Below are 14,081 nucleotides of genomic sequence, written 5' to 3' on the forward strand. Positions count from 1 at the left end.
AGCCCAAATATAAATATCTGATCTGATGGGGGGGTTTTTGGAGATCATTTTTTCCTGTACATGAGTAAGGCACACAGTGGGCTTAGGGGATCATTTGAGGCCCACAGCTCATTTTTGCACCCTTTCCACCTAGGTCTTTCCTGCCCTGATTGCAGGAATTGTACAAATTATTTTTTGAATACAAAAGTGTAAAAATAATAGTGACAATTGCAAAGTTAAGAAAACTAATTGATGCCAGGAGTCCTCCTCCTGTTGTAGGTTTGTTGGGACTGGGTGTCATGGCTAATAAATAGGTTGAATGCTCATATAGGAGAAAGCTACTGAGATGAACAGCTGGTGCCGGGTAATAAGAAGCCACAACCCTTTTTTTCTATGGAAAATTCATAGCAATGACGTAACACTATATTACTGTTGTTTTTCTTACAGTCTTTCTAGTGTCAGTGACAGTCAGGTGACGGCCAGTAAGCTGCTCAGCAGAGCAGATGACCCATCTGGATCTTTGAATTATTTAAGAAGTATGTCTATATCTGGCTCCAACAGAGGAATCAAAGACAATATAGCCGTCTATGAAGCTGGAGCTGTGAGACAGCAAGTCTAGGGATGCACCAATCTGACTTTTTCCAGTCCCGATACCGATACCTGGGCTTTGTATGTATATCGGCCGATATCGAGTAACGATCCGATACCAGTGTTTAATTAATAAACTGTATGCCTCACTGTGTGGAAGAAACTGGGATCATTCCTTTATGTGTAACGCAACATCAGGCCAGACTTAATCATTGCTCTCCTAACTTTGTAAAACAAAATAAAATAAATACATAGATATACATAGAATGAATTATTAATTATGCATCACATTTATTATTAGTATTTAAGTTTGTTTATTATATGTGGTCCCTGTCAAATAAACTTGTAAACAAATAAATTAAATAAATATTAAAATAATAAATCGTACACCAGCAACTTGGTAAAAATCTTCAAAATTAACAGGAATTACAATACAGGTGTAAACCTTTTTTAATGCAGCAACAAATTGGTCAAAACTTAAAAGGGAATTAAAATATAAAACCCCATTGACTTGAGTCAGTATCGGCCCGAAATACGATCCAGTATCGGTGCGTCCCTGAACAAGTCCCTGAGCTGCTTTTGAAAATAGCAAACTTTGACATTTATTCTGTCACAGATCAGAAACAAATAACAGATGAGGCTTTGTGATTTAAGTTAAATCTGTTTTATTCAAGCAAAAGGCATTTTGGGCCAAAGAGTAGAATTGCACTTATTTCCAAATGCGTTCCCAGTGGGCAGACATAAGCAAGGGTTTGACGTTACTGGGTCTCACATTTCTCGTGTAGACGTGAGAGGATGATGACAATTCCACACATCTGTGATAGAAGCCTGGTCTGCAAAAGCATTTTCAGTGGCCTCTGAAAATATTACAGTTTCCTTAATGGCTACAGTTTGTCTATATCTATATACTCTAAAAAATAAGAGCCCATCCTTGTTTTAGTGTTCATTTCAATTACCATATTATCCTGCATACACTGGGAAGGCCATATAACTTCTTATGCCTTACTGAAAAATGCAACATAAGCAGTTGTACTTGCAGGACTGAAATTCAACACAGAGTGAAATGAATGTACAAAGTAATCCCAAACTGTTTATCTCATTAAAACATGTATTTTAATAGGATAGAGGCAACAGCAGGGAATGCAATCATCCAGTGTCGGTATATAACACCGTCATTGCTCAACATTCTGTACACTCAAACACGCATGACGCTCACCAGCAGACAAAAAAATACTATACAGTCTCCCTAAAGTTAGATCTACATATAATAGACTGCAAAAAAAGCTATTGTTAATAAAAACTAAATTATCACACGTGAGAAGTACTTTGCATTGATCAGCTGGGATAAATGCCAGTGTAACTAAACAGAAGACTTAATTCAAGGTTAATAAGCTCAGCTGAATAAGCAAGCAGCACAGTATTTGTTTGGAGCGTTCAGAAGGCACTAATCTTTATATATGATCAAGGAGGCGTGGCTGTATTTTGGCTGTTCTCCATTGGAGAAACCCATTAAGGCATCTGTCTAACACTACATTTTCTTACTTCTCTTTTTGTGCTTGAATATATCACAAAGGCAAACGTTCTGGCACATCCTTGAGAGCACCTGATTGAGACACTTTTAACCCAGTGTAGCACTTTCTTTATAAATCCGTGGCAGTTTCTCTAGCTGTGAGGCTGTAGGTCTTAACATAGAGGCACTTATCTAAACACAAGCTCATACTAGTTTTTAACTGTAACTAAGCTCTATTTGAAAGGAAGATGGACAAGGATAGGTATGATCAGGTGGTTCAACAGTGTGTTACTGGTTAGCTTATTTGTTGTTGGGTGACCAATGAAATTCATTTTTATTCAATCCAAAATCAAACATCTTACACAGAGAAATTAATTAGCTCTAGACCATGTGCATAAATAAAATAAAGGCATCAGATCCCACCAATCCCCGGCTGACTGTAACCATCTCACAAAAATGGAAGGAGTCTCTGTCGGTACATATGTCCTTTGATTTTCTCGACAACCGCTGATCCGATCGACTTCACACCTGGTGGGTGAGGACCCAAGGATTCAAGCTCTTGAAATCTACGGGACAAATGTATTGGTAGTGTATTGTGTGCACACTGTGCAGGGGATTGAGAGGGGATCCCAATTAACTGTTACACCACCAAATGGCATGCTGGTTACAGCTCACTCTCCATCGATGTTCGCGTGAGCTTTTGCACCCAAACGCCTATACTCTTGCATTGCTAGGAGATGCAACTATGACATGGCAGGTGTATTGATAGGGATCAACGGAAGCGCAGCGTGGAGTGTGAAGTTGTTTGGATGAGCGATTCTCGAGAAAGCTGTAAGCAGCAACACCGGAGGCCAGGCGATCGGCCCGTTCTGAACAGGCACAATTTGAACAGGCACGTTTTGAACAGGCACGTTTTGAACAGGCACTGCACTAGTGACACTAATGACAGACCAGCAAATCTTTTATATTAAAAAAAAAAAATGAGGAGAAAAATCTAAATATTGGCATCTGTAAAGTATAAATGTGTGTGTTGGAAAGCGGCATCTCTTCAACGATATGCAGGGTTACTGTTACAATCATAACTAACACAGAACAGCATATCCTCAAAGGCACTTCTCTTAGCCTGGCACACAAAATCAATGGCTATTAATAAAACATAAAAAAGTAAATATGAGTTGAGGAGAGTTTACAACAACATCTTCACTTCTAGTCCTGAGGTTGGAGTATGTGTGTGTGTTTATGTGTTCTTTGTCATACTTTCAAAGATGATTCAGTTGTACTTTTTAGGTTTGTTTGAGTTTGATTTTAATTATCAAACTGTTTCTGTTTACTTTGGCAACTGGCATAGAACTCTAATACAAGTTGAAAGATGGTATGGTGCAGTGATGTAGGGTAAACCTCTGGTATTATGACAATCCTTTGCTCAGGCACATGTACAAATACTCACACAAACACACGCGCACACAAACACACACAGGGAGCAAAACAGGACAAGGAATGAAGACTCCCTGCGAGGAGAAAAATGTTGTGGAGCTCAGTACCCAGTAATCATGTGACGTCTTCCTCTGAGACATTAATTATGTACGTCGTTTCTCTCCTCTTCTTCATTGTTTCCTCCGCTCCTCCCGTGGCTGCCGTTTTAGGAGTAATTCCAAACTGTGAATGAAGTAGGCAGGAACTTCTTAGATGAAAGACTTACATGAACTAATTTGATTTAACAAGAATGTAATAACTAACAAAAGTATCTGAAATTTAAATATACTATATTTCACCATACTGTGTGTGTGTATATACAGTATATACACCAATCAGCCATAACATTAGGACAGCGTGGGCATCTCGACCGGTCTGCGGCTACACAGCCACATACGCAACAAACTGCGTTGCACTGTGTGTTCTGACACCTTTCTATCTGAACCAGCATTAACTTTTTCAGCAATTTGAGCTACAGTAGCTCTTCTATTGGATCGGAGAACACAGGCCAGCCGTCGCTCCCCACGTGCATCAATGAGCCTTGGGTCTGACCCGGTTCACTTTTGGTAGGTCCTGACCACTGCAGACCGGGAACATCCCACAAGAGCTGCAGTTGTGGAGATGCTCTGACCCAGTCGTCTAGCCAGCACTATTTGGCCCTTGTCAAAGTCGCTCACATCCTTACGCTTGCCCATTTTTTCTGCTTCCAACACAAAGTTCAAAATGTTCACTTGCTGTCTAATATATCCAGCCCACTGCCAGGTGCCATGGTAACGAGATAATAAATGTTATTCACTTCACCTGTCAGTGGTCTTAATGTTATGGCTGATTGGTGTACATATATATATATAAACAGTATAAACAACCCAGATTAAACTGAAGTCTCTGTAAAGTAATTATAATGACACTTTATTATTATATACAGTATATATTATATCATTATTATTTACTTTTTACTGACTTAACTGTATAATAATTTGTGCAATAATTCATCTGTGCAATACTGTAATTAATACTGCATTTATGCGGTACATTCAACAAATATTCTTATTTCTGTTTTATATTTAACACACTTTTGTTACAGAATTTTGTATTTACCTTTTTGCATGCTATATAATGCATATATTTGCACGTACATATTTCATATTTTTTATATTCTCATTTTTAATTTTAATATTTATTTTAATTTTATTTTTTTACATATATTTTGTTTATAATGTAGCATTATGTATATAATTTACATGTTACTTACTATTTCTATTTTCTTACATTTCTTATGTTTATAGAAGAGCAACTGTAACGCCCCAATTTCCCCCCGGTTGATCAATAAAGTATTTCTGATTATATTAAGGGCTTTGTGCAGAAACTCATTGAAACTCATAGAGATACTTTTAATCATCTGAAGTAACAAAAACTGCACCAGCTGTCGATGAGAAGCTCCTCTAACCACGGGCTTGATACTCACTAATAATGATGACGATGATGATCAATATGACAGCTATCAGGATGGCCCACATCTGCAAGGAGTAATAATACAGCAAATTCAGTGCCACACACATTAACTGCAATTAGTAACTGGAAAATGTAAGAATTTTTGTTCAACAATATCTTTTTTTATATGTTTGTTTCACTTCAGTTCACTTTTATAAGTGGCATGTGTATATAATGTATGTTGTGTAGGCAAATTAAACTATTCATAGAATTTAGGCCACTTACAGCCAAGAGACGTCTGGTATGGAGTTCATTTTAGATCAGTTAGTTATTTTCATTTACAGAGGGAAAAGGGGTGTGTGTGTTTTTTTTTGGACCAAACTGTGTTTAGGCACCTTGCAGTTCTTCCACCAGAACTTCCTCTTCAGCTTGGCAGCACTGGTCTCGAACTGGGAGGCTCCGGCCTGCAGTGCGTCTGCTCTGTCATCCAGTTCAGACAGCTTCTGGTCACGTTCCAGCACTTTGTCCACATTAACACGCATAATATCCACCACCTACTCACAAAGACACAAAGCAAGAACAAAACATATGGTTTAATGTCAGTACTTTTTAAATGACTGTACCTGCAATGCAATAAATATAACGCAAAAATGCCGTGTGGGCATACAACTATGTGTGTGACAACTATGTACACCGGTTCCGGTGCGAATTATCTGCGTTTGAGGCCAAGTGGGTTTCCTCCTAAAAATTGCCGTGTCCACTTCACACAACAAAAACGCAGAGGGGCTAACGTTAACTACAAAATACATAAACTAATCGAACCCTAAATTTGATACTAACGTTAATGTTAGCTGTTGTGGCTAGCATACACCAATCATACACCTCTAGGGACTTTTACTTTGGAAAATCTCTAAATTTACACAGTGAAAATGTTTGATTTTCAGCGTGTTTGTAGTCAGAGATGTCCTGAAGTCAAATATATCAGTCATTGTCAGGAATAATTTATTACATTTTTTTCCAGCAACCCAAAAATCAAAGAATAAAGACATTTCCCTCACAAAGTAGTGATATTTTCTTTTTAATTTATAAGGGACATGTAATGTTTTATACTTCTGGTGAATATAATCCAATCAATCTTATTTCCATATATGTATTTTGTATATACAGTTCCCTTTGTTAACACCTTATTTTGAAAACTGGATATAGTCACACGTGTATACTTCCACTAACTTCACCAAGTCCGTCACTAGCTTTCCCGTCAGCTCTGTTCTCTTTATACATCCATGATCAGCTCTATCGGGGCCGTTTGAATACATTTAGCATAAATGTCAGTATATGGGTGCTCTACAGTTGTAGCGTCGGCCGATTTGACCACGGAGATGAGCGTGACGACTGGCTTGACCGCACGTTACCGCAATACGATAACGTTTCCTGTCCATGACAGAGTTAGCACGCAGCTTTAGCCGTGATGTCTAGCTCTGCTTTTCCTGGCAATGTGTGAAACCAAGTGTTTCCATACTTTACTGTATGTGTAGTATTGTAGTGCTGGAGCGGTAACTTCCTTCTACCTCCGCATAGACTCAAATGAAGCAAATACAGTATATTGATTCTGGCATTAAAAAATAAATTTAAAAATTGTAAAAAAAATAATTGCGATACATAGGTGAATCAATTCCCCCCCCCCATCCCTACTAATTATCATGCCGAATGACGGTAATCAGTTAGAACAAAGGATTTCATTGGTCAAACATATTTCCGCAGGTGGAAATCTCCTGAAATCGAGGCCTGTCCGAATATTTTTCCCCCGCACGAATGTTCCGCAGGGCATTCATAAAAACCAACAAAATCAGTTTTTATAAATTTACGTGCAAATTTTTCAGACAAAAATCCTTGCTTGGTGTGAAACGGCTTTAATCGTGACTACAACTCATTGAAGATCAATCAAACACTGCCTTAATTAGTTATTTTAGAATTAATAGAAGAGATTGGAAATGCACCTATATACAATGCAGAATCATGACATCAATGCTGGAAATGTTGAGTAACAATGTTACCGAACAAAACCACCAAAAGTAGAGATCACACCTTACTGTACAAGGTTAAAAAAAAAAAAAGGTATATAATACACATTTTCTGCTTAATGACAGAGATCACCTACAATCAGGCAGGCATGCATGTGCGCACACACACTATCGCAGACTACACATAACCCATATGTTCCACTGATCCACAAACACTACAACTGCCCCTCCTCTCAGACAGAGTGGCAGGGTGGAGAGAAGTGTGTAGGGCCATGCAGCTCTTACATAACCATGGAGGCAGCGATTATATAACCCGCTGGCAGCCAATTGGAGGCTTTGTGTGACATGCTACATTAAACCGCTGTGTAGGAGGGGCCAACATCAAGACGGCCACAGCTAAGAAAGGGAACTGTAAAGAAGATTAAGAACAAAACCACAGGAGGAGTGAGACTAAGCAGACGTTTCTTCCTGGTGGCCTCCTGACATGCTTTTGAATATAATTTTTCTCTGGCATGTGAGCTGACATGTGGAGGTGGAGCATTATAGAGCCACTGATTCCACGTTGTGGTGATTCATGACACTGCTGCCAAGGATTATGCAAGTCTCTGCTCCACACAGACATTAAGGAAGATGGGAGTCTCACAGAGTGGCTGGAGATGGAGGGGGTGGGTGGGGGGTAAGGTGGAGGTCAATAATAAGAGTGAGCTAGGTGAGAGACAAGGTAGACGAGGTAGAACCGTCTCTAAATTTGTCCACTGATTTCATAAATAACATGTGATTGGCTTTGACAGGGGAAAGAGTTAAATGGTCTCTTATATGGCAGCTTTCTTTAAAAATTATAAACAGAAATGTGTGTATTACTCATGGTAGGTCATATATTAATAGAGATTCTAAACGTATTTTTTTGGGGGATTATCATCAATATCAGCTAGTGTGAAAACATAAGTTTGGGGCTTTATCTGGACCTCGTAAGCCAGTAAAAAGAGACGTATCATACCTCATCCACCTGGGCCTGGGTCTGCTGCAAGCGCTTGTTGCCTGACGCTCCGCCGGAACCTTCTGGACCGGCTGCTGACCTGGTGAAATGATGACAATTAAGTGTAGATATTAGCCTTCTGTGAGATTTCACCAAAAAATATTATTAATATAAAAATATAACTGTTGAGACTCATATGACTAATAACAGCTGGTGGTAAGTGGAAGCAAACAGCCTAACGACAATTGTAAAAATCCATTCTTATCACACTTAAACTCTAGTTTATCCCATAGCTATATATCTCCTGAATCAGTCAACACCATTGAAAATATTGTAAAATTGTAAAGAAATGAACTGATGATTACACACCTGTGACTTTATTTTGCAGCTCAAAATACAGTCTAATATTCAACCTATTGTGATTGAGGTAAATGTCTGCAACCTCCAATTGGAGGGGGCTCATATAGGGAGGCCCATACAATTACATGATTACAAGCTAAAATAGTGTAATGCATCCTAAACTCTTAACCTACCTAAAGATATATATATATATATATATATATATATATATATATATATATATATATATATAACATTATGTACATAATTTACATGTTACATACTCCTTTATTTCTATTTTCTTACATTTCTTTATGTTTATAAGAGCAACTGTAACGCCCCCATTTTCCCCTCCAGAGATCAATAAAGTATTTCTGATTCTTTTAGTTTAGGGAATAATTATGTAACATTTTGGGAGGGGAAGAGGTGGGGCCTTCTAGCCATGTGAATATTGCACTCATGCTCTATTTGTTTTGTCCCTCTGCCAATAACTGCAGTTATAAAGCACACTTTCCTTAACATGTAATGTTCATCATGTCTGCCCGGTGGCTATGGGTGTGATTCAAAAAAATTAAATGAGAGCTGAGGGTGGATAATATGACAATGGAGGATATTTTTTGTAAAGCAAGAATACACTGGATGATGATAAGGAATGAATGGGATGCCCAAAGAGTTGCTGTATGATTAATGCTTCATATAAATGCTTCATAACAGTTAAATAATTGACAATAGAGAGCTGGGTGAAATACATGGAAAAAATGAACCGCTGCGCAATTTAGACATGACGTCATGCACCCACAGCCCACCTCAAACTGCAAGCAAGCCTCTGAATTTTTATTTTTCTGAAGCTTGTTCTTTCATTAACAATTTGGGAGATTGTTTCTAAACAAGGACACAAATATAAATCACAGAAACTCGTACAAGGAAATTATACTGTTTACTTGAATCATTTAATTATGGTTTCTAGATTGACCCTACAGCCCAGCCCATTTCACAGCGGTTAGCTACTGCCACCCTCTGGCACGACACAGCATTTCTCTGCAATGGCTACACTTTTCTCAAGAAAGACGATAGATAACTGAATGTGGGAGGATGGGTTGAAGGCCGAACTGTAGAGATTATACAGGATTTATCATGACTCAGTGAAAGACACCAGTGTACACCAAAAACTCAGACCACATTAAAAGACAGCTGTAGATGGATTACTCCTTTACCTTTACATGCAAAACAGTTACTGCACACAGCAAACAGTTACAGCCATAAAATACAAACGCAAAACCCACAATATATTTACTAGTATGTTAAAAACATCCCTTGTGGCAAACAAAGCTATAAATTAAATTGCTTAATCCTCAGTGTAGGTCAGGCACTGGCTTTATTTAACCTTTTTATAAATAAAAGCTCATCAAATTAAAATATCAGATTCATATTAAATCAAGGTATGAAACAAAATTGAGAGTTAAAAAGGGCCAAAGAACCTGATGGTGAGCAGTACAAATTGATCCATTAACATTTAACTGCAGATTAGATCTGCTGTGCACTAACTCTCACATGACGCTGATGAAAACCCTCACAGCCTCTCTTATTTCTCCTGGTATTACAGAAAGAGGCCCTTAGTTTTAGAGTGCAGCAGTAACAAAGCATGACAGCTGGTTGATCCTACAACCTGGCTGTTACTTGCCACAGAGCAAGAGAGTTGCTGAGAGAGACTGCGTAAACATCACAAATCAGTCAGTGTGCTTTAAACATCTGTCAGCATTTCAGAGGCGACTGCAGCTGATAGCATAAGTGTAGCCAGGAGAAAGATACAACAGCTCACTTACATTCAAACTGTGTTGGTTTAAACCACACAGGAAAGCATCACAGTCACCTCAATGGAAACTGTACTCATGTATGCCAGGAAGTCTAACCAATTTCATTTCCGGAAGAAAAACAAATCCATGACGTAACTCCTTCCAAAAGGAAGATAAACAACACACCCAACAATGGTGAATAGGTGTGCTAAATTTAAAATGAGTATGCTCCCCTGTTAGACACCCATGAAGGCAATACAAGCTTACAGCACAGGTGTGGGGGCACAGGTTGGACAAAACCTGTATGAGGCAGCAGGCCCTGCAGCTTATCTAAAAATAAATGAATACATAACTACTATTCTTATGATGTCATAATGCTGCCGATTCAATACAAACAACCCAACAGCTGTTTTTCCCGCTGGGCCAGAGAAAACATAAAGGGGGCAAGTACAACTCTGACTTGCGAGCCCAATCTGCAAGTAGAAAATATTGCAAATGTTAAACAAGTGGGCTGCAATTTACGATTATTTTCATTATGGATGCACCTATTAGACTTTTTCATTCTCAATATCGATAGCGATTCCTGGGCTTTTTGTATCACCTGATACTGAGTACCGATCCGATACCAGCGTTTAATTAATAAGCCTCACTCTGTGGAAATGACTGGGATCATTCCTTTATGTGTGAGGCGACATCAGACTTGACTGATGCTTGCTTTCTTAACTTTGTAAAACAAAATGTAACGAATACATAGATATAAATTTACTGAATTATTTGTTATTAAAATAATAAATCATGCACCAACAATCTCTTAAAAACAACTTCAAAATTAACTGGAATTACGAATCAGGTGTAAACCTTTTTAATGAAGCAACAAATTGGTCAAGACTTAATAGGAATTACAATTTCAGTAAATAATGTATATGGTATATAAACATAGAATTGAATTTAATATATTGGCCCAATTGTCATTGATATCCGATTCAGCTATATGAGGCAGCATTGGCCCGATATCTGATCCAGTATCGTCGCATCCCTAATTTTCATTATTGATTATTTTCTCGATTCACTGTTTGGTCTATAGACTGTCAGGAAATAGCGGGACGTCTCAAAATGTCTTCATTTGTTTGACCAACTGTCCAAAACTTTTATATTTAGTTTACTGGCATCGAAGATTTATAAAAACAGAAAAAAAATCCCATTTGAGAAGCTGATTACTGTGCATAACTGTGAATAACCTGTTAATCGATTCTCAAAATAGATAATATATTTTCTGTCGATCAACTTATCAGTTATAACTACTGTTGCCTGCCTGTTAACAAACATGATAGTTAATTTTAGCTGCAAGGTCACGGTATGTACCCCTGCAACCTGTATTTTTTTAATAAGACTTTTTCTGTAGAATTTCTATTTGACCATGTCTTTTATTTACCTTTTACACAAGAGACATTCAGACTTGTGATACCACAAACATCACAGGTGTAATTAACATGAATGATGACTCTATTCAATTGAAGTGCTCCAGTAAGTAGTCGTGCCAGGAGAGCCAGCTTACACAATAACAGGAACCTGAAACTGGCTGACAAAATGGAGAAGCAACCATTTATATTATTAATAATTACACCTGACATTTCCTCTATTGACATGTCAAAATGTCTGCCATGTAAAACGGTTGTAAACAGATTACACTTCCCAGCAAAAAGCATTTCACATGATTGTACTTGTATAACTGGCGTGACAATAAACATCTTGAATTATTAAGACTCTCTCCTATCTCTCCTGACCCTAGAGGTGTAAGATGTGTTCACAGGCTTAAAATTGTCCAAAGTTACTGCAATTGCATGAGACAATGTATTATGGGATTTAATTTAACTTTGATGTTTTACTATTTATTTGTTCATGAAAATGCATAATGAATGTATTCAAATGGCTTTATGCTCACCCCATGTCATACATCCATTCTCTACGCCATGAAACTGTGGCTAGACAACGTAGGTTTTCCTGAAGCAAACCAGCCCATTTATAGAAAGTAAAAAAAACAAATACTGTTATTTGATTTGCCTTTATTGCTGTCATATTCTTCAGTAGGGATGCACCGATACATATACTGGATCGGATATAGCTGGATTGGTGACAATGGTGCCGGTCTATTAAATTAAACTTTATGTTTATATATTGTACACATTACATACTGTAATTTTAATTCCTGTTTAAGTTTTGACTAATTTGTTGCTGCATTAAAAAAGTTTATACTTGAATTGTAATTCCTGTTAATTTTGAAGGTTTTTACTCAGGCGTTTAACCCACAATCTTTGGACAGATGTTACATATGTATAAATTACTACTTATTCATAACTCGAAGACAAAAAAAATATTGAGATAATGAATTTGGCTATACTTGTAGGTTCTCTACTGCGTTGTCAAAGCATAAAGCACACACAAATTAGGTAGTTAAGATGTGTCATGTATCTGTGTAGTGTGACTTAACCGTTAGCTGACTAATGTCAAACACTGGAAAAAAATCACAATGTCAGCAAAAATGGATTAAATGATTCATGCAATCCTTCATCATAACAGTGTGTCTTTAACACTGATTTAATAAAAACACCAGTTCCATTTAATCGTGCAAAATCTGGGTTGCTACTCTGAAAACTTCCCTTGACTTATAAATCACTAAAACATTGGTTACAATGCCTCCTGAATATTCTATACCAGGATCTATGTGGATTAACCTCACCTAAACAACAACAAGTACTATTTAAATGTGGATAGATTTGATCAGGGCTGCAATATATAATTTTGACTGTTCATTGGATTACACTCCTACATATTATTCAGACAGACTTCCTGTGTAGAGTGGTAAACAGGGGTGGTAGGTAGGAGCAGGGTGGGAGTGGATGAAGGGATGGGGGGGAGGTTAGTGGAAACAGGGAAACAAACAAGGGCATTTGATTTGGCTTTAAATCTATTGTAACATTAAATCTGATAAACAGTGAATGACAAGAATAAAACATCACTCCTAGTCACACCACTTTAATTACCCACTAACATGAAGTTAACCATCAATACATTTCCTACATGTCAACACTACTTTGCTCAAACTGTTAATGATTCCCAATTACAGTTCCTGTTTTTCCGCTTTTTTTAACTGAACATAAACACGTCATAAACGTTACTAGCTCAACCAATAACACGGAGGAAATGCTAAAGTTAGCATAAAGCTAATTGTCCCAATATTTACATTTATTTACGCAGCTGTAAACATGATATAAACCTGCCATGTATGTTCTCCTTTAATTATCTAATTAACTAACAAATGCACATAGTTTGTGTTGGGCAAAGTTACTGAACTCTTAATGTAACACTGCGATAACTAGCTTAGCTTAGCTTAACAACTAGCACTTGTTGCTTGCTAACGTTAGTCTCAAACTTTTGGGCGTTGCTTTTCCTTCTGTGATCCTGTTTCCCCAAATCCACCCGGAAGAGTCCGGTAAGTTATGCAGCTTTCACGGAGTAACATTTATAAAAACATCTGGTAGAAACATGAAAGACTTACATTGTGAAATGAACTTTCTCTGAGCGACACCGACGCTGTTTGTTGACTGTGAGCTAAAAGCTAAAAGCTAAAGTGTCAACCCGTAACAGTTACTGCTCTGGGTTGTTATGCTGCCTTCACGTGCTGTCGGAAATGGGACAAATAAATACGCACGCAAACGAGGTAATTAAACACTAAAGTGGGAGTTTCTATTTTTATTAGCTGTACCAAGATGTAAGGGCAATTTATATTAAGATAATATTGTCTATATAATATATATATATATATAATTAAATATATAATTTGTAGCACAATTATTATATAAATACCCCACACCTCACCTCCATACCATTATTGACACACAGTACACCTGAACTGTATGGACTGTAATGCTGTGCAACTGTCTGAAATATATTAATTATTTATTTTTAAAAAT

General features: G+C 37.5%; 1 protein-coding gene across 1 annotated transcript; it reads right to left on the reverse strand.

Moving 5' to 3' along the window:
- Window positions 1-1,215: 1,215 nt before the first annotated feature.
- Window positions 1,216-13,850, reverse strand: vamp3 (vesicle-associated membrane protein 3 (cellubrevin)). The gene is made up of 5 exons (XM_037772746.1): window positions 13,667-13,850; window positions 8,000-8,078; window positions 5,377-5,535; window positions 5,016-5,067; window positions 1,216-3,733 (listed from the first exon to the last, which is right to left on the reverse strand). Coding segments are annotated over exons 1-5 (309 nt in total). The 5' UTR covers window positions 13,669-13,850; the 3' UTR covers window positions 1,216-3,716.
- Between the last annotated feature and the right edge of the window lie 231 nt (window positions 13,851-14,081).

Source organism: Sebastes umbrosus, chromosome 1 (assembly GCF_015220745.1).
Source record: "Sebastes umbrosus isolate fSebUmb1 chromosome 1, fSebUmb1.pri, whole genome shotgun sequence".
Lineage (NCBI taxonomy): Eukaryota > Metazoa > Chordata > Actinopteri > Perciformes > Sebastidae > Sebastes > Sebastes umbrosus.

Bases quoted from the DNA above. Each gene is read 5' to 3' on its own strand.
- vamp3 (XM_037772746.1), bottom strand. The intron at 5,536-7,999 runs GTATGATACGTC...CTTTGTGAGTAG, and splicing joins CCCAGGCCCAGGTGGATGAG to GTGGTGGATATTATGCGTGT. The intron at 5,068-5,376 runs GTGCCTAAACAC...TACTCCTTGCAG, and splicing joins TCTGGTGGAAGAACTGCAAG to ATGTGGGCCATCCTGATAGC.